The sequence below is a fragment of the Oryctolagus cuniculus genome, chromosome 15 (genome assembly GCF_051225735.1).
Source record: "Oryctolagus cuniculus isolate XC-2025 breed Fujian yellow rabbit chromosome 15, ASM5122573v1, whole genome shotgun sequence".
Lineage (NCBI taxonomy): Eukaryota > Metazoa > Chordata > Mammalia > Lagomorpha > Leporidae > Oryctolagus > Oryctolagus cuniculus.
Genome location: NC_142881.1, coordinates 28,821,075 through 28,843,562, shown reverse-complemented (window position 1 = coordinate 28,843,562; position 22,488 = coordinate 28,821,075). Strand labels below are relative to the sequence as shown.

The following is a 22,488-nucleotide window of genomic DNA, read 5'->3' as shown; positions in this document are numbered from 1 at the left end:
TGGGTCCTTGCCACCCATGTGGGAGACCTAAATGGAACTCCTCACTCTTGATTTATGTCTGGTGCATCCTTGAATGTTATGGATATTTTGGGAGTGAACTTGTGGATGGAAGATACCTCTCCTCCCCTGTCCCCACTTCTCATGCCCCCTCTGCCTTTCCAATAAATGATCTTTAAACAAAAAGAATGAAATGGGGGCTGGCGCTGTGGCACAGCATGTTAAAGCCCAGGATTGAAGCACCAGCACCCCATATGGGCACAGGTTCTAGTCCTGGCTGCTCCTCTTCCGATACAGCTCTCTGCTATGGCCTGGGAAAGTAGTAGAAGATGGCCCAGGTCCTTGGGACCCTGCACCCATGTGGGAGACCCGGAGAAAGCTCCTGGCTCTTGGCTTCAGATCGGTGTAGCTCCGGCTGTGCGGCCATCTGGGGAGTGAACCAGCAGATGGATGACATCTCTGTCTCTACTTCTCTCTGTAACTCTGTCTTCCAAATAAATAAAATAAATCTTTAAAAAAAAAGAATAAAATGGTATTGTGGTTCACTTGAACTTCCAAGAGATTTTTTTTTTCTTCTTTTTCTTTTGCAAGAAGTCTTACTGAGGTTTTGGGAGACCAGGAAGAAGCTCCTGGCTCCTGGCTTTGGATCAACACAGCTCCGGCCATTACGGCCATCTGGGGAGTGAACCAGCAGATGGAAGACCTCTCTCTCTCTGCATCGCCTCTCTCTGTGTAACTGTGACTTTCAAGCAAAATAAAGATGTTTTAAAAAATTTATTTTATTCATTTGAAAGGCAGAGTTACAGAGAGAGGGAGAGGGAGGAAAGGAAAAAGGGAGGGGGAGAGAGAGAGAGAGAGAGAGAAAATCATCTATCTGCTGGTTCAGTCCCCTAACAGCTACAACAGCCAGGCCTGGGCCAGACCAAAGCCAGGAGCCAGGAGTTTTCTCTAGATTTCCCGCATGGGTACAGGAACCCAAGCACTTGGGTTATCTGCTGCTGCTTTTCCAAGACCATTAGCAGGGACTTGGATGGGAAGAGGAGCAGCCAGGACTCAAATCAGTATCCTTATGGGTGCTACACCACAACACAGGCCCCATATAATCATATTTTTACAAAATAGAAAGAAAAAACTTATATGAGAGCATTTCAAAAGGTTAGTGAAAAATGCACATTGTAAAAAAATGCGTATGGATTTCAGAATTTTTGTATAATCTTTTAATTTCATCTTTCATGAGCTGTTTGAATGGCTCCTGTGTGTGTGTGTGTGTGTGTGTGTGTGTGTTCTATTTACATATGATTACATGAACTTGAGAAGAGGCAGGAAAAAAAGCCAAGGAAAAGAGTAAACAAAAAATTTATATTTATGCATTGTTCCTATTCATATAGAAGTAAAATTCTTTACAAGAAAAAAAGAAAGAAAAATATATTGACCCCTGATACATGTCCAGTTCTGTACTAGGTGTCTAGGAATGTAAGAACATGGGCAGCATAATTATCTTCATTTTTTTGATTAAGATTTACTTATTTATTTGAAAGAGTTAGAAAGTGGGAGAGGGAAAGGGGGAGAGAGAGAGAGAGAGATCTGCCTTTCCCCAGATCCCCAGATGGCCGCAACTGCTGGAGTTGGGCCAGGCTGAGGCCAGGTGCCAGAGCTTCTTCCATGTCTCCCATGTGGGTAGCAGGGGCCCAAGCACTTGGTCATCTGCTGCTGCTTTCCTGGGTACATTAGCAGGGAGTTGATTCGGAAGTAGAGCAACCAGGACTTCAATTGGAGCCCACATGGATGTCAGCATCACAGGTGGCGGCTTTACCTACTATATCACAACGCTGGCCCCCGTAGTTGTATCATTACATCCAGATGTAAAGATGTAAATATAAATGAAAACAGGCACAGGGCAATTTATTATGTGAGGTAGGTATGAAATAAGGGTCACAGCAGAGGGGCAAGTAAAATGAGGGGAGGGTTATTTCCTTTTTTATTTTTTATGTAGTTTTTTTAAAAGATTTTATTTATTTATTTGACAGGTAGAATTACAGACACTGAGAGAGAGACAGAGAGAAAGGTCTTCCTTCCGTTGGTTCACTCCCCAAATGGCCTCCACGATTGGAGCTGCGCTGATCCGAAGCCAGGAGCCAGGTGCCTCTTCCTGGTCTCCCAGGTGGGTGCAGGGGCCCAAGCACTCAGGCCATCCTCTGCTGCTTTCCCAGGCCACAGCAGAGAGCTGGACTGGAAGAGGAGTAACCGGGACTAGAACCGGTGCCTATATGGGATGAGGGCGCCACAGGCGGAGGATTAACCTAGTGCACCATGGCTCGGGCCCCCTCCTTTATTATTTTAACTAAGTACCCCAGGCCTTGCTGGCCCAAGGTTGCACCAGATCAGGATCTCCTGGACCTCCTGCCAAGGGCACCAGTGCCAGCCCGCTTTCTCCTCCATAGGGAAATGCCTCTGTCAGCCTTCCCAGCTTCCCTTTCTTTCTTTCTTTCTTTTTTTTTTTTAAGATTTATTTATTTATTTGAAAGTCAGAGTTACAGAGAGAAAGAAGGAGAGGCAGGGAAAGAGAGAGAGGTCTTCTATCCATTGATTCACTCCCCAGCTGGCCGCAATGGCCGGAGCTGCGCCGATCTGGAGCCAGGAGCCAGGAGCCAGGAGCTTCTTCTGGATCTCCCACGTGGGTGCAGGGTCCCAAGCACTTGGACCATCTTCTACTGCTTTCCCGGGCCATAACAGAGAGCTGGATCAGAAGTGGAGCAGCTTGGTCTTGAACCAGCGCCCATATGGGATGCTGGCACTGCAGGCAGTGGCTTTACCTACGTGTGCTACAGTGCTGGCCCTCAGCTTCCCTTTCACTGTTGCCCCAAAAGACAAACACATCTTATTTTATTTGCTAAAAAAGATTCATTCATTTATTTGAAAGGCAGAGTGACAAAGAGGGAGAGCTAGATCTTCCATCCACTGGTTCACTCCCCAAATGGCCTCAAGAACCAGGGCTAGGCCAGGCCAAAGCCAGGATCCCAGAATTCCATACAGGTCTCCTAAGCAGGTGACATGGGCCCAAATACTTGGGCCATGATCCACTGCCTTTGCCAAAGCATTAACAGGGAGCTGGATTGAAAACAAGCGTGGTGTAGCTGGGACTTGAACCACTCACTCGGATATGGGACACGAACACCCCAAGCAGCAGCTTAACCAGCTATGCAACGATGCCTCCCCATATTTTACTTTAAAGCTTTTACAGTTTTACTGCCATTGATTTACTGCTAATCACCATGGAAACAGGTGTGGAAAATACAAACACAACCGAGGAAGCCACACATAGCCAAGAACTTGCAGGTGTTACAAAATTTGGTTCCCATACCTGGCTCTTCTAATACGGTTAGCGGAAGCCCTTACCACCCTCCTCCCTCTCTCTCTCTCCCTCTCCCTCTCCTTCTCCCTGGGTGGCCAACTAAATGTTCATCAAACAAAAGCTGCTCTATGTTGCCATCAGCTTTACCTGGGAAGTGGCCCAGAGGAGCCCTGTTCTCCTAGGCCTCTCCTTTGTTGGATAGTCTCTGTGTAAGACACCATCACACAGGCCAGACAGGTAATCTATGTGTCTCCAAGCCACGGATTAGCTAAAGCCCTCTAAATCCCAGTTGGTCCCAACAGCCTTTGTTTTCAGGAAGCTCCAGCCCCTGTTGCTTCTCCACCCAGGAAAGTCTCCCAGCCCATCAAAGACCGCCCCCCCCCCAGCACCTCCCAACACCCCTAACGCTGGGATCGCCTCTCTGCACCAACAGGAAACCGGTGAGTACCCCCTGCCTGGGACTGACGCCCCTGCCACCTCTCACTGAGACACAGCCTTGCGAGAGTCCTTGTGCTCCGCTTCTCTAATTGCTCACATCCACATTTTACTTTCATCCAGCTCGCCAGAACGTTTACAGCAAGTTCTGGACCACACAATAAAATGTCCAGAAGCTCTGTTTACAGAGGAAAAAGAAGGATTTTTATTAGGGGGTCTGAGCTGGAATCTTAAGAGTCAGACGAATGGCTGCAGAGCCCAGCCGGCCGAGGGGGCAGAGCAGGGAGTGGCCAGAGGCCAGGGGTGGCAGTGAGGGGTCGAGGATCTGAGGATGCTGCAGAGAACCGGGGATGCGCCTCAGGCTGTTTCCGGGAGATGTTTGCCCCAGTGTTTGGCAGCCAGAAACCAGGTGAGACCTCACACAGCCACGTGAGCAAGGGCTGCACTTTGTGTTTTGTTTTTAATCTTCATTGTTTTCCTGACTTAGTAGTCACTGTAAAATGTCAAAAATTACAGAAATATGTAAGGCAGAAATTAAAATTCTAGCTCTCAGGGATACAACCATTGTTAAGTTGAGGTGCATGTATCTAGATTACTTTCTCTGCATCTACGAACATTTCTCTCTCTTTTTTTTTTAAGATTTATTTTGTTTATTTGAAAGACAGAGTTACAGAGAGAGGTCTTCCATCTGCTGGTTCACTCCCCAAATGGCTGCAACGGCCAGAGCTTCTTCCAGGTCTCCCACGTGGGTGCAGGGGCCCAAAACTTGGGCCATCCTTTTCTGCTTTCCCAGGCACATTAGCAAAGAGCTAGATTGGAAGTGGAAGAGCTCAGACTCAAACCGGCGCCCATGTGGGATGCCGGTGCTGCAGGCCAAGGCTTTAACCTGCTGAGCCACAGCACCAGCCCCCTCCAAACATTTCATACATATGAACATATATGTGAATTTTCACAGAATTAATATAATAAAATCACAGCCAGACTTATAACTTAGGCAACCTTAAGCCTGAAAATAGATAACATGTCCTCTCCTCCTGCTCATGTGTGGATCAAAATAAAAATATTAGAACAATAATATAAACAAAAAAGTCTGTTTTCACTTTTCCTCTAATAATTATTTCAATGTTTTAAAAAATTACATATACATATTTTTCTTTCTTGGTGCCTCAGGCATGTGCCTGGTTTACAAATTAGATAATGCATACAATACACATTTGCTTGTAACATTTTTAACGTAAGAGATAGGCTGAGCATCTGTCCATGTCAATCTTTTTAAACATTAGCTGCCTGGCAGGTGTGGGCTCCTCTCCAGAGATTAACAGAGTCTTTCAAATGCTAGTGCCTGTGACCAAGAGTCAGGATAATGGAGGCATTTCCTTGGCCTGAATACAGGGGTGTCATAAGCACTGGCAAGGAGGCTTTCCCCAGGTCCAGAATTGAGTTCACAAGCAAATGAACTGTCTTCAAACCTGTATGGACACAGGTGAGATGTGAATTAACTTGACTCACGGGCAGTTCTGCTCAGCAGTAAAGGTCTTAGAGAGGCTGGTGTGGTGCCGCTTGTTATGTCAGCATCTCATATGGGAGACCCGGTTCAAGTCCCGGAGGCTCTGTTTCCAATCCAGCTTCCTGCTAATGCATCCGATGGGTTTCTGGGCTCTTGGCTTCTGGCTGGACCAGCTCCAGCTGTTGGGGTCATCCAGAGAATGAACCAGTGGATGGAAGATTTCTCTGTCTTTCCTTCTTTGTCACTCTGCCTTTCAAATAAAATAAATGAATAAATCTTCAAAAATGTTCTTACCATAATTAGAAAAAAGGTAAAAAATCAAAATTCATTAAGTTTTTCTTTTACATTATCTGTGCTAGAGAATTTAGAATTAGGTTGTGTCTTAAATTAGTTATTTAATACTTAAATGTGGTACTTTCGTCACTGAATTTCAGTTACACTGCATTGTTAACAGAAACTGTTATTTGTCTAGTATCAGTGTATTAGCACGCGACTGAATCTTGTTAAGGCTTAGCACATGGTCTATTCTTTGTAAACATCCTGTATGTGTATGAAAAGAACGTACACTAATACTGCAGTTTTGTCTATGATCCTGGGTAAAGGAAGAAATCAGAGATTAAAGTTATATCCCTATCTGAGGCAGAGGAACAAGTTTTCAAGTCATCCCTTGATATCCATAGCAGATTGGTTCTAGGACCCCTGCAGATACCCAAATCCATAGAAGCTGAAGTATAAAATCCTGAGTATAAAAGGACATAGTATTTGCATATAACTTACGCAATCCTCCATACACACACACACACACACCCACACACACACACATATTTAAAGATTTATTTGAAGAACAAAGTAATACAGAGACCCTTCATCTGCTGGTTCACACTCCACAACAGCCAGGCCACGGCTGGGCTAGGCCAAAGCCAGGAGCCAGAAACTCTGCCCAGCTCTCCCACATGGGGGGTGAGGTCCAAGCCCTAGGGTCATCCTCCACTGCCTCCCAGGAGCATTGGGAGGAAACTGGATTGGAAGCAGAGAAGCTGGGACTCAAACTGGCACTCTGAAATGGGATGCCAGTGTCACAAGCAGCAGCTCACCTGACTGTGCCACAATACCAGCCCTCCATAGACTTCTGAAGCACCCCCATATACCTTCTTACCCTACCTGAAAGTCTTTTTTTTTTTTTTTTTTTTTTTTTTGGACAGGCAGAGTTAGACAGTGAGAGACAGACAGACAGACAGACAGAAAGGTCTTCCTTTTCCATTGGTTCACCCCCCAAATGGCCGCCACAGCTGGCCGCTGCGCCCATCCGAAGCCAGGAGCCAGGTGCTTCCTCCTGGTCTCCCATGCAGGTGCAGGGCCCAAGCACTGCCTTCCCGGGCCACAGCAGAGAGCTGGCCTGGAAGAGGAGCAACCAGGACAGAATCTGACGCCCCAACTGGGACTAGAATCTGGGGTGCCGGTGCCGCAGGCGAGGATTAGCCTAGTGAGCTGCGTGCTGGCCGAAACTGTCTTCTTAAATAGAGCACTGTGCACTCTGAGGACCCCACCAGATCTCTGTCCTATCAATCACGACAGCCCCGAGTATTTGCTTAAACCAACATGAAGTTTTTAATTATCATGGAAGTAGGGAGGCTATAACATAGTATGACTAACAGCCTGAAAATGTCAGAACTTTGAGTCCTAAAGCCAGCTAATCCTGAGTGAGTCACACATGACCTCATGGTACCTGTAACATAAGGCCAGTAGAATGCATAGTTTTCTGAGCCCTGCAGAGGTTGGGGTGGGGGTGGGGGTTGGGGAGCCACACAAAGAAGGGGCAGATTTCATGAGAGAATTCAATCTCAAAGTGAGCCTTGTGTGTCGGGACATCTGTGGACACCTGTTGTTTTTCCATTTGTCCTGCTGAATTGGAGACACCCAGAATCCCCCAGGCTGATCCCTTGACTTTCCCACCTGTCCACATCTGAATTTTTCATTTGTGATCTAAGCCAGCAGCATTCTAAGGGCCTCTGAGAAAATCAGGCGTGGCATTTGTAGGCTATGCTCTACAAAACAATAACAAAGTACATTTTCCTGTTCCTGACTACACAGCAAAGGTTTCTTTCTGCTCTGGTCACAAGAAGAACGCGGAGTAAGAATTCTGTGCTTGGAAGAGTTCAGATGAGAACATTATGGTAAAGAGCCTGTGAGGCCCCACGTGGGAAACTGGATTCTGAGGGAATCTTGGCACAGGAGGTTTGGGCTTTCCACATGTTGAGACCTCAGACTGTAGCCGGCTGCAAGAGTGAAGAGAAGAGGGAAAAGGCGGATTTGGTGAGTGGCGGGAGAGGACGGGGCGGGCTAGCCAAGGTCTTTAAAATGCAAACGATGTTCTCAGGTTCATTTCAAGTAATGCATTTTTCCAGTACCTCCAGTTGTTTCTGTGGGGAAGCGAGAGGCTGGGGACAGAAGGAAGTAAAGGGGGCACTACTGACAAAGACTGGAGCCAGAACTAAGTGACAGTGAACTGACTCCTGAAACTTAATTCAGGGATGTTCAAGTGTCGCCTGGGCTAGCACTGCTCTCGCCCCAGGTGTGCCTCCTCTAGGAACCTCAGAGGAAGTCAGGGCTGGGCGGGAGACGGCCTGGGAAAACTAATCCAGCTGTGGGATCTATCCCCCTTGAGGATGTACCACCCCAAAACCACTGGACGGATTCAGTCTTAATTCTCAAAATGCCTAATTAAGACATCTGGGTGGGTAGACCTGGCATTCATGCAAGTATGCCAGTGCCTGCTATGAATGATAGGTACTAATAATGAGTTAATGAATCAGAATCATCAGAATTAACACTACTGAACATCTCCTAATGCCCGGGACTGTTATAAGCACTTTGTAATACTAACTGATTTACTACGAGCCAATGGGATGGGGACTATCACTACCTCCATTTTACAGATGGGGATCTGAGGCATGGAGAGGTTACGTAACTTCCCAGAGTAACAGGGCTAAGATTCAAACCCAGCCTGTCTGGCTTCAGAGCCCACACTCCTAACCATGCTGCTATACTGTCTCTCGAGATGAATAGTCAGAGCTTTATCCAAACGAAGCTTTGGAAAAGTCATAATCAATCATTTCAATGCAAAATCGTGACTATTATAGTGGATTCATAGGGGGTATAAGGTTTGAGCAAGGAACCATGAGGTCTCTTTAGGGATGTCAGGGAAATTTTTAGTAGGAGAGCAAGTGTCACCACCAATGGCTGGCACAGAAGTCCAGCAGCAGGAGTGGGACTGGTATGTTCAGAGGATGGCCATGACCACTGGTCTGAGCGGCTCCCTGTGAGCTGTGCAGGGAGGAGCGGTGTGACAACACAGCATGGGCAGAGAAGGGGCCCATCAAGTTCCTAGAACGGCAAGATGTACAATGCGTTTGAAGGTTTTGTATGGTTTTGTTGGGGGGGATGCTTTTGTTTCATTTTGTTTTCCTGTGGGTAACGAGTTTGGGAGCAGCATGCTCAGATTTGCTTATTACGAAGGTAGTTTAGGCTACAGAAGGCAAGGAGGCCAATTTGAAAGCTGTTGCAAGAGACTTTGCAAGGGCAGACCAGGACCTGTATCAGGAGGGATGGACAGGGGTTCTGAGTTTTCAAAATATGCATTTTTAGAAATATCCAAACCAAGCCAGCGCCACGGCTCAATAGGCTAATCCTCCGCCTTGCGGCACCGGCACACTGGGTTCTAGTCCCAGTCAGGGCACCGGATTCTGTCCCGTTTGCCCCTCTTCCAGGCCAGCTCTCTACTGTGGCCCAGGAGTGCAGTGGAGGATGGCCCAAGTGCTTGGGCCCTGCACCCGCATGGGAGACCAGGAGGAAGCACCTGGCTCCTGGCTTTGGATCAGCGCGGTGCACCGGCTGCAGCGCGCCAGTCACAGCGGCCATTGGAGGGTGAACCAACGGCAAAAAGAAAGCCTTTCTCTCTGTCTCTCTCTCTCACTGTCCACTCTGCCTGTTAATATATATATATATCTCCAAACCAGTAAGAAAAACAAAAACAACTTAGTAGAAAATGAGTGAAATACAGAAATAGGCAATTAATAAAGGAAGGATCCAAGTAGCCCCCCTCCAAAAAAAAAAGTCTGAAGAGCTATTCACTACTAATCAAGGTATTCAAAATAAAACAATGAGAAGCTATTTTCACCATTCATACGGGCAACCACAAAAAAGGGTGACAATATCAACTACTGGAGCTCTCTCTTATATAGCCAGTGGGGCTATAGACCAAGTCACCATTTATGGAAAGCAATTTGACAGATGCAATAAACTTGATAACGCAAATACCCAGTGACCCAGTAATTTCCCTTCTGAGCATGGAACCCATGGAAATTCTTGCATGGGCACACAGGAACGGGTACAGAGATGTCCATGATAGCACTGCTTGTACTGGACCAATCACGTGTGGTATGTTAACAGCATCCCTGTACGAATATTCTTTAAATATATATGAAACAATCATACCCAATTTTATGACTAAATATTCATATTGGTGTATGTACAAAATGTCTAGTGAACTTGAAAATCACAATAGTAGGGGAGAGGGAAGCTAAATTGAGTATGGTAGTTAAAAAGGACTGATACTGTCTTTCTATAAAAACAAAAAGACCAAACAAGACAAGAAACTGGACAAAATGTTGAGTCACAGTTTGGAGTTGTGAATATGTGTTTGTAATGTTATTTTGTGTTTGTCTGTATTTTTTGTATTTCTAAAAAAGAAAAGTCAAATCAAATAGTTGTGTGTGTAAGACAGAAGGAAGCATACCAGTGTTATTTGGTGCAAACTCAGACTCCGTGACTGCTAACACGTGGGGACGAAGGGTGACTGAGGAAGGCATTATCCGACTCCCAGGTTTTTGGCTTGGGTGACGGGTTGGAGTGGGAAATGATGAAACTATTCACGGAGATAAGAAACACAGAAGGAGAGGAAATCATATTTGGGGCTGGGGGAGTGAAGATAAAGAGGTATGCTGACTCAAGAGCCCAGCAACAAATGTTTACCCTATCAAATCCCTGATAAGCCACATAATGGCAGCTACACTGCCCACAAGTAGCAGGGAGGAAGAGCAGAGATGTCAGTGGCGAGATCTGAGAAGGGGAACAAGGAAGCAGGAGGGGCCACCTGCAAAGTCTTCATTGAAAGCATGGAGCAGAACACTTAGCAGACCTTTTCAGCCGAATCATTGGTCCTTTTTTTTTTTTTATGAGATAGACATAGGTAGATATTTATGTATTTCTTTGGAAAAGCAAGATATGTACCTAGTCAAATATAAATTTACACATAGAGGGAAACCTCTCCACAGGCAACCATTGTTGAGCTTCTTTACCTATAAGCAAGCTGGACTCTGAAAAGCACTATTGGTCAATATCTATCAAAACTATAAAATGGGGGCTGGCGTTGTGATACAGCAGGTTAATCTACAGCTTATGATGCTCACAACCCATATCAAAGTGTTGGAGTCGTAGTTCTCTGTTTCCAATCCAGCTTCATGCTAATGTGCCTGGAAATGCAAGGGAAGACGGCCCAAGTTTTTGGGCCCTGCCCCTCACATGGGAGACCCGGATGGAATCCTGGGCTCCTGGATTCAGCCTTGCCCAGCCCCAGCTATTGCAAACAGTTGAAGACTGAACCGGCAGATGGAAGCTTGCTTGCTTGCTTGCTCACTCGCTCTCGCTCTCTCTCTCTCTCCCCCCTCTCTGTCATATTGTCTTTTGAATAAAAATACATGTTTAAAAACATACATGTCCTTTGACCCAACAATTTCCCTTCTAATGCAACTTAAGAGATATACTTCTGTGCTCACAAAGATGGATATATAAAGGCATTCACTGCAGCATTATTAGTACAAAAGACTGAAAGGGGCTAACTAGTCAGGCGGCTGGGGACTGGTTCAGTGAGGATGCATCCACACAGAGCACCAGGCTGCAGTCAGCAATTCACTTAAGCAGCACGGAATCCTCCCAGAGATAATCCTGGCATATGCATGCAAATAATCCTGTTTGCTGATATACAAACAGGGACATACATACAAAGCACTATACTTCCTGCAACGTATTATTTTCACAACATATCTTAGAGGGATGGGTATTTGCTGTAGTGGTTGAAACATCCCTTGGGACATCCACATCCCATATTGGAGTATCTGAGCTCAATTTCCAGCTCCATTCCTAATTGCAGCTTCCTGTTAATGAACAACCTAGGAGGCTGCAAGTGATGGTTCAAGTACTTGGGTTCCTGTCACCCAACTGGGAGACCCAGACTGAGTTCCCGGCTCCTGGCTTCAATCTAGCCCAGTCCTGGCTTTTGCAGGCACTTAGAGAGTAAATGGGAGATCTTTTGTTTGTGTATCTGTCTCTCTGCCTTCCAAATACAAATAAAATGGATAAAAAGCTTTATATATGAGATTATGCCACATCGGTTTATATTACCAATAAAAATTACTAAACTTTATACTCACTACATTTCAGGCACTGTGGTAAGCACTTTAATTATATAATTCATTTAATGCTCACAAACATTTACAAGGTAGGCACTATCATCATTCCCCTTTACATGTGAGCACAGAGGCACAGAAAGGGTGCCCAAAGCCACAGATCTGCACATTTAACCCTAACACGTCCTGTGTGCATAATTCCGACTTCCTGACTATAGTCTGTTATATGACTGTGTGAATGTGCCATCATTTGTGTAACTAGTTCCCTATCACTGGACTATTTAGTCCATTCAGCCTGTTGCTACTGCAGTGTTGCAATGCTACCTTTGTGAATATCGGAGTACATCTCAAAGATACATTAGAGGCCGGCGCCGTGGCTCACTAGGCTAATCCTCCACCTTGCGGCGCCGGCACACCGGGTTCTAGTCCCGGTCGGGGCGCTGGATTCTGTCCCGTTTGCCCCTCTTCCAGGCCAGCTCTCTGCTGTGGCCAGGGAGTGCAGTGGAGGATGGCCCAAGTGCTTGGGCCCTGCACCCCATGGGAGACCAGGATAAGTACCTGGCTCCTGGCTTCGGATCAGCGCAGCGCGCCGGCCTCAGCATGGCGGCCGCGGCGGCCACAGGAGGGTGAACCAACAGCAAAGGAAGACCTTTCTCTCTGTCTCTCTCACTGTCCACTCTGCCTGTCAAAAAAAAAAAAAAAAATACATTAGAAGAGGAATTGCCGGGTCAAAGGACATGTATATTTTCTACTTTAGATAAGGCTATTGGTCATTCTTTTTTTTTTTTTTTTTTTAAGATTTATTTATTTATTTGAAAGGTAGAGTTACAGAGAGGCACAGGCAGAGAGAGAGAGAGAGGGAGAGGTCTTCCATCCAATTGTTCACTCTCCAAATGGCTGCAACAGCTGGAGCTGAGCCGGTCCAAACCGGCGCCCATATGGGATGCCGGCACTGCAGGCGGTGGCGGGTTTACCCATTATGCCACAGCATCGGCCCCTTATTAGTCCTTCTCAATGCCCATAGATGTTGACCGTGGGTAAAGTAAGGCAATTTCTTTGAAAGCCCCTGAGTGGGAATCGACTACTCCCGATAATACTCCTCTGGATACCAAAAGCACTCACAGTTTCCTCCTCTTTTTGCTTCCAAGAGACATTTGCTTTAAGAGAGCATGATCTCGCAGTACTACAGGAATAAACAAATGTTAGGGAATGTGTCAAAACATAGAGGGGCTGCACATATTCATGGCAGGTCTGTCCCGTCTCCCCCTCACCGTCCCTCCCCTCTGCTCCCTAGCTTTTGACAGAGAGGGGCAATGCTGGTCCTGCATTCCCACTGGAAATTGTGGCCTGGAGAGGGCGGAATGTGCCCTCTGGTTCTCCCCCAGCCCCACATCTCTCCTCCCTGGGGCCGAGTACCAGGTGCCATTTATCATCATGCCTGTGCAGACAACACATGGATAAAGGCCACCATTTTCTAATTCAGAGGAATGTGGTACAGATGAAATGGGTCAGACCCATATCCACAGGCCATCCTAGAACAAACAGTGCCTGACCCCTGGTTTTCAGTGTCATTGTTAAGAAATGTTTCTCCGATGCCATCTCTATGAAAGTGGGGAAGGTGGGCCTGAGGCACTTAACTTGTATTACCTCCTGGAAACCCTGGAAGAAGTCAACCGTTTGCCTTGAGTCCGGAGTGGCAAAAGGGGCCTGAAGTTCAAACTGGAGCTGAGTAGCCGCTTGCTGACTGGCTGTGAAACGCACACTGCTCTGCTCCGTGCGCCTGGAAACAGCATCTTACAGCCCCTGTCCAGGCATGCTCCTGCTTCAACCACAGAGATGACTGGCCTCCAAAAAGCATTTGGCCACCCAGACCTGACCAATGAACTAGGATCTGTGGTCAGTTTTAAACATCAATCAGGCCTGAGTGTTTCCTGCAAGCTTGCATCCTAAGTTCCTAGCGGATCAGAGTGGGAGCCTGGGCAGGAACTTTCTGCATCTAAGACAGCCCTCTCTTTGCTTCTTTGAGATGCACTTTCTTTCTTATACAGAAGGCTGCACCCTCCCCAGTTAGCAAGCTGTTTCCTGAAATAAAGTCTTCCTTTCATCCTAGATTTCTTTTCCAGGGAATTTTCGCTGACACAGATGCCACCTTATCAGTATTCTGGTGTTGCTGAAGCTTGAGGGTGGTGGAGGTGGCAAGAATGACTCTATAGAGAGGCCAGAGTCCACTGAAGAAAAGGGCCATGGCAGATGTGTTGAATGCTGGGAAGAGCGCCACGAGGGAGCAAGAGCAGTCTCTCTCCAGCTGCAGGGTAGTGTGGTTTTAGTGAGGGGCTGGGTGGACAAGAGATCTGAGATCTTCCTGCCTCTTTTGCAGCACTGTCCCTTCTCTCTCATTTCTCACCTGCAGTCCTTACTGTGACAGAGGACACAGCAGGACCTGATAGGGTCACCTCAGCCACTCTTCCCCACCTAGAGGCTACTCAGCTTGGGAAGGGAAAAGGCAAGCTAATAGGGAAAAAAAAAAACACCAGACTCTCTGGCCAGGCTCTCACAGCACTTCTATGAGCCCCGAATGTGAGGGAGTTTCTTCCCACCAGCAAGCGATCAGCTCTGCAGTGAGCACCAGCTGGGTCCCCTAATGCTGACACTGTAACATCAGCTCCTGACGCCTGAGAGTCCATCCCTCAAGACTCCCCCACCACACACACACGATGCCAGTTGCAAGCCCTGGCCTTGGGAACTTCTGACCTTCTGGCTATAAATCAGGATTCCCACACAGCCTTCCTTCTTACAGTCAGATAATTTGCTAGAGTGGCTCACAGAACTCAGGGAAACACATTCCTTAGCTTAGTGGTAAAGATATGTTAAAGGAGACAAGCAAACAGCGAGATGAGTCAACCCCTCTGGGATCTGGAGGGGCCCTGAGTGCAGGAGCTTCAGTCTCTGTGGAGTTTGGACTGTGCCACCCTCCTGTGTGTCACCCTTTTCTGTTCATCTTCTTGGAAGCCTCCGTGTATTTGGCTCTCCACGGGATCCTCAAACCCAGTTCCTTTTGGGACTTTATGGAAGCTTCATGTAGCATGACTGATTAAATCATTGGCCATTGGTCATTAGCTCAACCTTCAGCCCCTCTCCCTCCTTGGGGTATGGGCTGTGAATCCAACTCTGAGCACAGGGTTAGTTCCCCTGGCAAGGAACTCCTCATCCTGCAGTTTAATGAGCTTATGCTAATAAGGTAGTTACTTATCAACATAAATGCAGATGTGACTGAGTAAGATTAACATACACTCAACTATAGCTGATAGGTTACATTAATAAGGCTGTCATCATATCAACATAAACTTAGGTTTAAAAGGATTGTTGCAGATAACAAAGGACTTTTACCTTTATTGTTCTAGTCACGCAATAGGAGCTGTGAGCTAGGAACCATGGGTGAAAACCAAAATATCTGACTACCAGTTGTTCCTCGGTATCCAGAGGGTAACTGGCCCAGGCCTCTCAGAGGACACCGGGATCTGGGGAAGCTGAAGTTCCTTACATAAAATGGCATCGTATTGCAAGTGACTCATGGACATCCTCCCTCAGACTTCTGATCATCTCTAGATTACCTACAATACCCAACACAATGTAAATGCTATGTGAACTGTTCTGTACTTACTGTACCCAAGCCCTGTAGGTCTAACCACCTGGTACACAATGAGACACAAGGTAAACAGTGCTCAAGCAACTTGTGCCCTGCAAAAGCACAGCAGGTTGCAGCAGGCGGCACCGACGTACCCCCTGCAAGGATTCAGAACAGTGCTCAGAACACAGCAAACTGAAGCTTTGCTTTTGGAACTTTGCAGGTTCTTTTTTTAAAAAAAAAATTCTCAATTCACAGTCAGTTGAATCCACAGATGTGAACCTGTGGCTAAGGTGGACTGAACATCACAAAATCACAGCAAGCCTCTTTGGAAAGAACATCGGGTGTTCACGGAACTCTCTCCATGTCTCTCCCACTCCTATAGGATTTGGCCACAGAAGGGCAGAAAGAGAGCCCAAGTTTGGCCTCCACTGCCTTGCCTTGGAGTGACCAAAGGAAGGTCATCCCTTTCCCCCGGCCAAAAGCTTCTGCTGTTCAGGGCCAGCCACGAATACGCAGAAGCATGAAACGTGAATACAGGTCACAGCGACAGCTTCCAAACATTTTGTGTGTTTGGCTCTGCTGTGGGCCACTGGAATATCCTTTACACCACCACCATGTAAGATACACACACAACTGAAGAAGTGAAAATTTTGCTGAACATATGTTCATATACTATATGCAATGTACCAGAATTCTCCATCCCATTTTTTTTTTTTTTTTTTTTTTTGACAGGCAGAGTGAGAGAGAGAGACAGAGAGAAAGAGAAAGGTCTTCCTTTTTCTGTTGGTTCACCCCCCAAGTGGCTGCTACCGCCGGTGCACTGCGCCGATCCGAAGCCAGGAGCCAGGTGCTTCCTCCTGGTCTCCCATGCGGGTGCAGGGCCCAAGGACCTGGGCCATCCTCCACTGCCTTCCCGGGCCACAGCAGAGAGCTGGACTAGAAGAGGAGCAACCGGGACAGACCCCTGCGCCCCAACCGGGACTAGTCTGGTTTAAGTCCTGCCTGCTCTGCTCCCCTTCTAACGTCCTGCCAGTGTGCACTTTTCAAGGCAGCAGACTGTGCTCAAGTACTTGAGCTCACCCATGCGGGAGAGCCAGATTGAGTTCCCAGCTCCTGACTGTGGCCTGGCCCTGCCCTGGCTGTTGTTGGCATTTAGAGAGTGAGCTAGCAGATGGAAGATTTCTGTCTGTCTCTCTGCCTTTAAAATGAAAATGACAATAAGTAAATATTTATTTTTTTCTTTTTTAAAGATTTATTTATTTCAAAGAGTTACAGTGAGAAAAATCTTTCATCTGCTGGTTCACTCCCCACATAGCTGCAGCTGCTGGGGCTGGGCCAGGCCAAAGCCAGGAGCCAGGAGCTTCTTCTGGGCCTCCCATGTGGGTGCAGGGGCCCAAGGACTTGGTCTGTCCTCTGCTGCTTTTCTAGCCCATTCAGGGAGTGGATCTGAAGTGGAGCAGCTGGCAGCCTGTGGCTTAACCCACTACACCCCAGTGCAGTCCCTTGTACAAGTATCTTTTATAGTTATCTTGTTTACCAGTACTGATAGGCATAGATACTGCATTTACATTTACATTTGAAATAGAAGACATGGTTTGGGAAATACTTTTTTTTTTTTCTTTTAAGGATTCCAGGCTATAGTCAGATGTTTGTCACTCAGCAGCCTGTTAGAGGGTTTTCAAATTGAGGTAATAGGTCACAAAGCATGTTAAAAACAACAACAGCATGGCCACTGCTGTGGTTCACTTGGCTAATCCTCCGTCTGTGGCGCAGGCACCCCGGGTTCTAGTCCCAGTTGGGGCACTGGGTACTAATCCTGGTTGCTCCTCTTCCAGTCCAGCTCTCTGCTGTGGCCCGGGAGTGCAGTGGAGGATGGCCCACGTGCTTGGGCCTCTGCACCCGCATGGGAGACCAGGAAAAAGCACCCGGCTCCTGGCTTCAGATCAGCTAAGCTCCGGCCGTAGTGGCCATTTGGGGGGTGAACCAACGGAAGGAAGACCTTTCTCTCTGTCTCTCTCTCACTGTCTATAACTCTACCTGTCAAAAAAAAAAAAAAAAAAAAAAAAAAAAAAAGATCAAACATGCTTTTCATGTGTCTGGAGTGTGAGAAATCGCTTTGCACTATCCCATAACGAAGTAACAAGAACCTGACTTTCTTTAATGCCAGATGGGTGTTAGCGCAGTTTTATGAATTATTCCCAGGAAGTTTAAGTTGCATATTACATTGGGCGTTTCTCCAGAAGCCCCTGAAACCCAGCCAGGGGTTTTTCCAAGCACTTTTTGGGCAGTTTTGAATTCAGCATCGTTTGCAAAGTGACTTGGGTGGCCGCTGGGAGCTCATCTTCGTGTCTCGAGACCACTGCGTGCTCCTTTGTCTGGCAGGCTTTGAACTTCATTATTTCCTGTTTCTCTGAGTTGGTTCCTTATCCTTGTCTCTTGGCCTGGACTCCAGTGCCCTCCAAGAGCCTTGGGAGGCATTCCGGGCCGTAGCGATTTCAGAACACAAATTCGTCATTACTGGATAATCCTAAATTCCTTTTAGAGGCCCCTGCTTTTTAGTAACATTCTCTGTAACTTAGTGACCTTTTGTTCCCTGCCTGCTAAGGTTCTGTGTGAGCCCATCTGCACAGGCTGTTCAAGCTCTGATTGCTTCGCATTTCTGCTATCAGTTACACCACTCCCACCGTCAGCCTGACTCTCTCAGCAAACTTGTCAGATAGTTCACGTAACATTATTTCAACTGCTGGCCCATCCCTTCTGTCAAGGCCAGAGCCGGCTCCTCTCCCTTCCACTTCAGCAACTCAAGGTAAGAAACTGAGCTGCGCCGCATCCCCCAAAAGCTGTTCTGTCCCAGTGGTCTTAGGTCCTCACCGCCAAGTCCTGAAGTCTTCCCAAATCAGCTTTTCACCGTTACCCAGCCTGAATTTCGCCAAATTATTTTTCCAGTCCTGGCTATTTCATCTTAAATCTCTTACTCAGGTTTGCTTGTACTCCGTCCCCCGCAGCCCCACCTGGTGTTCTCTCCCCTCTTGCATACCCTGAACTCTGAACATCTCTTACCCAGCGTACTAGTTCCTGGCCTTCGTGTGCCACAGTTGGTTGTGCTTGGCTTATGTGCATGCATTGCAAGGCGGGGAGAAGGGTTACAAACACCAGGGGACAGAGAGAGCCTTAGAGACTCCCAGCCATCCTGTTAGTCTGTTGAACCTATCTTACACTGCATCCCAAACCTGTGTCACTTTCCAACATACTGCTTAAACAAAGAAGGGCCTTGATGCTTATTGAGGATTTAGATAACTACTTCTCTGTTGAGGAGACTTTTAAAATTGTGTTTTCATTACGACTCCATCTCCATTTATTGATCAAGGAATTTCTTGCCTCACTTAACTCCATAATCTGTTGCTCAGATTAAGAAAATGTGAAAACTGCTGTTTGTGGAGTCAGTACAGACTTTAAAGTGATGCCTTAGAGGCTGAACGATTCTAACGCTAAGATCCAAGAAAAGCCGCTAACTGATCATGCAGAACATGTTTTCTTATGCATTACTCTTTTTATGGGCTGAGCATGCAATGAAACAAACTGGATTCAATGTTTTGGAGATGTGCTGTGTTCTGGAAGCAGGAACTTCCTAGCGTAGAAATATGCACCAGGGGCCGGCGCCGTGGCTCACTTGGTTAATCCTCTGCCTGCGGTGCCGGCATCTCATACAGGCACTGGGTTCTAGTCCCGGTTGCTCCTCTTCCAGTCCAGCTCTCTGCTGTGGCCTGGGAAGTCAGTGGAGGATGGCCCAAGTGCTTGGGCCCTGCACCCGCATGGGAGACCAGGAAGAAGTACCTGGCTCCTGGCTTCGGATCAGCGCAGCGCCAGCCGTGGCGGCCATTTGGGGAGTGAACCAATGGAAGGAAGACCTTTCTGTCTCTCTCTGTCTGTAGCTCTGTCAAAAAAAAAAAAAAAGAAAAAAAGAAATATGCACCAGAGAACACCGAATCAAGAGACAAGAAATAAGACACGTGAAAAACCCCCTTATACAAACAAACAAGTTATTATTTAACACACTTTGCTCTTTTTACATAAGGAGCAATGCTCACCAAAAAAAGCAGTAAATTCTACTAGCAGCTGAAAAGCGCCCTTTTATTTTGGAATTTCCTTTCTTGCACTACCACTGCCTAGTAGGCAGCTGTGCAAACGTGCCTCTTGGATGGCAGCGACACCTGTACCCTCTGCTTTGCCAGTCTGTTGGCCACTTCAGTCCTCATTAATCCTTCCTCCCGAGGGATAACTGGGAAGGGCAAGGAGGGGAACTTCAGGTCAGGCGGGCCTGCTTAGCAACCGACCAACACAGTCCAATCTAGTACCAATCTAGTACCGCAAGTTGAAAGATGAGTACAAATTCTTCTGTGGCATTTAAGATTCTGCTCCATCCAATTGATTGAACAGCCCTGGCCATTAAAACCTGGACATCCTTGAGACAGGTACTTTGATTGCTAACGGTTACTCTAAGAGTATTTGACCTGTCTCTAGAAGATTTTGTAGAAGGTTAATTTCACTGAACGTGTGGAGAACAGAGACAGGGAACTGATTTACTCAGTACTGATTACATAACAGAATCTGACTGCACAGCCTACGATACTTCTTACTTTTATGGTTTATAATTACCCAAAAAAGAATAATATACCCACTGTACAGATGTGGAGACTGAGGTTCAAAGACACTCTCTCAGTCTAAAGAAAAGTCCTGGCTATCAGCCTCTAAGGAGGCCTGAGGACTGCCGGCAGCTTTCATTAACCCACGCAATCCAAACTTAACAAGGGTAACTGCAAGCTGATTCCATGTTCCTTTCACAAACTCCGGGTAAGCCAGCTGCAGAGTCTTCATGGATAACTCAAAATGCTTTTACGGAACAACTGTCCCTATTCCAATGGGGGTTTTGTTGCTGGTGGCGCCCTTTCAAAAACAGAATATAGAACACTTAAAAAAGAACCCTCAGAGAATGGGCAGATCTTCAGGTCTGGCTGTGCAGACCACAGAGGAAACGGTGACAGCGTGATGGCACTCTGGCCTAAGACCTTCTAGGGACGATGTAATAAGCAGCTGGGGAGCGCCGAATTCAGCACAATCTATGACATAAGACGCCCAACTGCTGGCCATCCTCACTGAGGGCAGCTGCCCGGCTGCGGCTTACTCCTGCCACCCTCACCCCTCCGCCGGAGGCGGGTGTCACCAGCTGCCGCAGAGCCCGCGGCGAGCCGCCTCTCCGGCCCCCGCGCTCCCCGCCGCGGCCGCCAGCCCCGAGGCGGAGGCGCGCGCCCCCGGCGCACGTGACGGAGAGGGGGAGCAGTTTGTCCCTCCCCTCCCCCTTTCCGAAATCCCGCCTTCTCCTGAAGCTGCATCTTTCAATTGCACCACAACCGGAATGACCGCCACGCTAGCCAATCAGACCGCGAATGTCCCAGCAAAGACCCACCCCCTACTGGTCCTCAGGTTCCTTCCCGCTCGCACCGGAGTCACTTCCGAAGAGAGAACCGCCATGAAGAGAGAAGGGGGTGCCGCCCACCTCTGCTCCGACAGCTTCTCTGAGCCCCAGCAGCAAGACGGCAACCACGCACCCATCTTCTCCAGCCACAGCTCATGCCGCCGTCGTCAGCGGCGCCGACATGACAAGGCGCTGCATGCCCGCTAGGCCAGGTTTCCCCTCATCCCCAGCCCCGGGGTCGTCGCCCCCGCGCTGCCATCTGAGACCGGGTAGTACGGCCCCTGCTGCAGCGGGAAAAAGACCAGAGAGTCCTGGGGACAGGTACCGTGCAGAGGGCTTGAGAAGGGGCCGGGTCGCGGGGGCAAGGGTAGGAGGGGAGGACTGCGGACGGCCGCTTTTCAGTTCCCGCCATCCTCTGCGAGCTCAGGCCTCGGCGTTCCGGAGGCCGGCGATGCTCGCCCCGCCTCCGCGCAGGGGCTGCTGGGAGTTGGAGTTCGCTTCTCTGGAGTTGGGAAGCAGCTCCTGGTCTAGTGACCACCAGCCTGGATGGCGCTGAAGAACCTGCCTTAGGTCGAGGTGTTTTCTGACCTTCCGAGAGCTGGACCCGGGGCCCTAACTGCTTACCGCATACGTAGGTCGTTTTCTGTGCGTTCTCAGTTCTGATCCTAATTTGTGGGAGAACTTGTGTGCGGGTAACCTAACAGTCCCGTGTACACGGTAATTCGTTCTTAAGAGAGCATTACAGATGTGGGAAGTGATGCGTCTTCTCTTTCAGTAATTTCATGCCTCTCCAAGAGGCCAGTTGTTTTGTAAAGATTTTCTGGAATCTGTAATGAAATTGGTGATTTCATCAAATGACATCCGCTGACAATAAAATATGCTTAAATTCTCTACGAACTTGGTACTGTCTTTTATTTTTAAGTTTATAGTAAATTCATGGTTTTATGGTTCAGGTCCATGATCCCTTATCTGGTTTCTGAAAGCCAAAAAGCTGTGGCAGCTAGATGTTTTCGGTAAGTTTGGCAACAAGTGTTAACTTGGCAGCCAAGCCTGACCAGAAACTATGGCTGTTTATGACCTTTATCCCATTTGCATGTGAATATTCATAAATCTTGCTGGGGAGATGTTATTGTATTTGATTACAGGTCACAGCACCATACCCCACGGGGGCCCTTACATAATTCATTTAATTTTTCCTCTTTATAAAGTTCCAGAAATTCAGAATTCTAAAACACATTTGGCCTCAGAAGTGTCAGATATGGGTTATGAAGCTGTTATAATTTGTTTTTAAGCAGTTATAAGTTAGGGACATTTCTGTGCATATAAACTTAGAGAATCTCTTAAAAGTTAAATTCATGGTACTTTTATAGGTTTGTGTGTGTGTGCTTTACCCAAAAGCATTTTTCTTGTTCTGGTGTCTTAATGGAAAAGGAGCTTGGAATATAACATTTTAAGGAAGAGAGATGGTATTGCGTTTAGTAATTAATGTAGAAGTGGATTTAATGTTAGCTTGTTTCGAATGAACTGGCTGCTTCTGTTTTCTTTCCCGTGTCTCCTCAGTAAGTAATGTTATCTTTCTTCCTTTTGTAGACCCTCTGGCTTTTCCTTCTTTACTCTAAAGTAAAATAATTA

The 22,488-nt window shown here is 47.3% G+C and overlaps 1 protein-coding gene and 1 long non-coding RNA gene across 6 annotated transcripts in view; one reads left to right on the top strand and one right to left on the bottom strand.

Moving 5' to 3' along the window:
- Window positions 1–4,410: 4,410 nt before the first annotated feature.
- Window positions 4,411–21,273, bottom strand: LOC127484233 (uncharacterized). 3 transcript variants are annotated; one of them, XR_016222004.1, is made up of 3 exons: window positions 20,848–21,273; window positions 19,054–19,317; window positions 4,411–5,541 (listed from the first exon to the last, which is right to left on the bottom strand). It is a non-coding gene; the product is annotated as an uncharacterized LOC127484233 (long non-coding RNA). The 3 variants fall into 3 exon arrangements; XR_011382325.2 differs by lacking the exon at window positions 4,411–5,541 and having other exon boundaries at window positions 17,513–19,317; XR_011382324.2 differs by lacking the exon at window positions 4,411–5,541 and having other exon boundaries at window positions 17,513–19,317; window positions 20,883–21,273.
- The window catches only part of SLF2 (SMC5/6 complex localization factor 2), a 67,046-nt gene continuing 51,644 nt past the window's right edge, over window positions 7,087–22,488 (top strand). For 2 of the 3 annotated variants that reach the window (XM_002718659.6, XM_089314478.1), the window contains exon 1: window positions 20,856–21,177. In XM_002718659.6, coding sequence (XP_002718705.3) covers window positions 21,038–21,177 — 140 coding nt within the window. In that variant the 5' untranslated portion in view covers window positions 20,856–21,037. Of the gene's footprint in view, window positions 7,605–20,855; window positions 21,178–22,488 lie in introns of those variants that run through there. The other variant, XM_008270365.5, reaches the window with a different exon arrangement.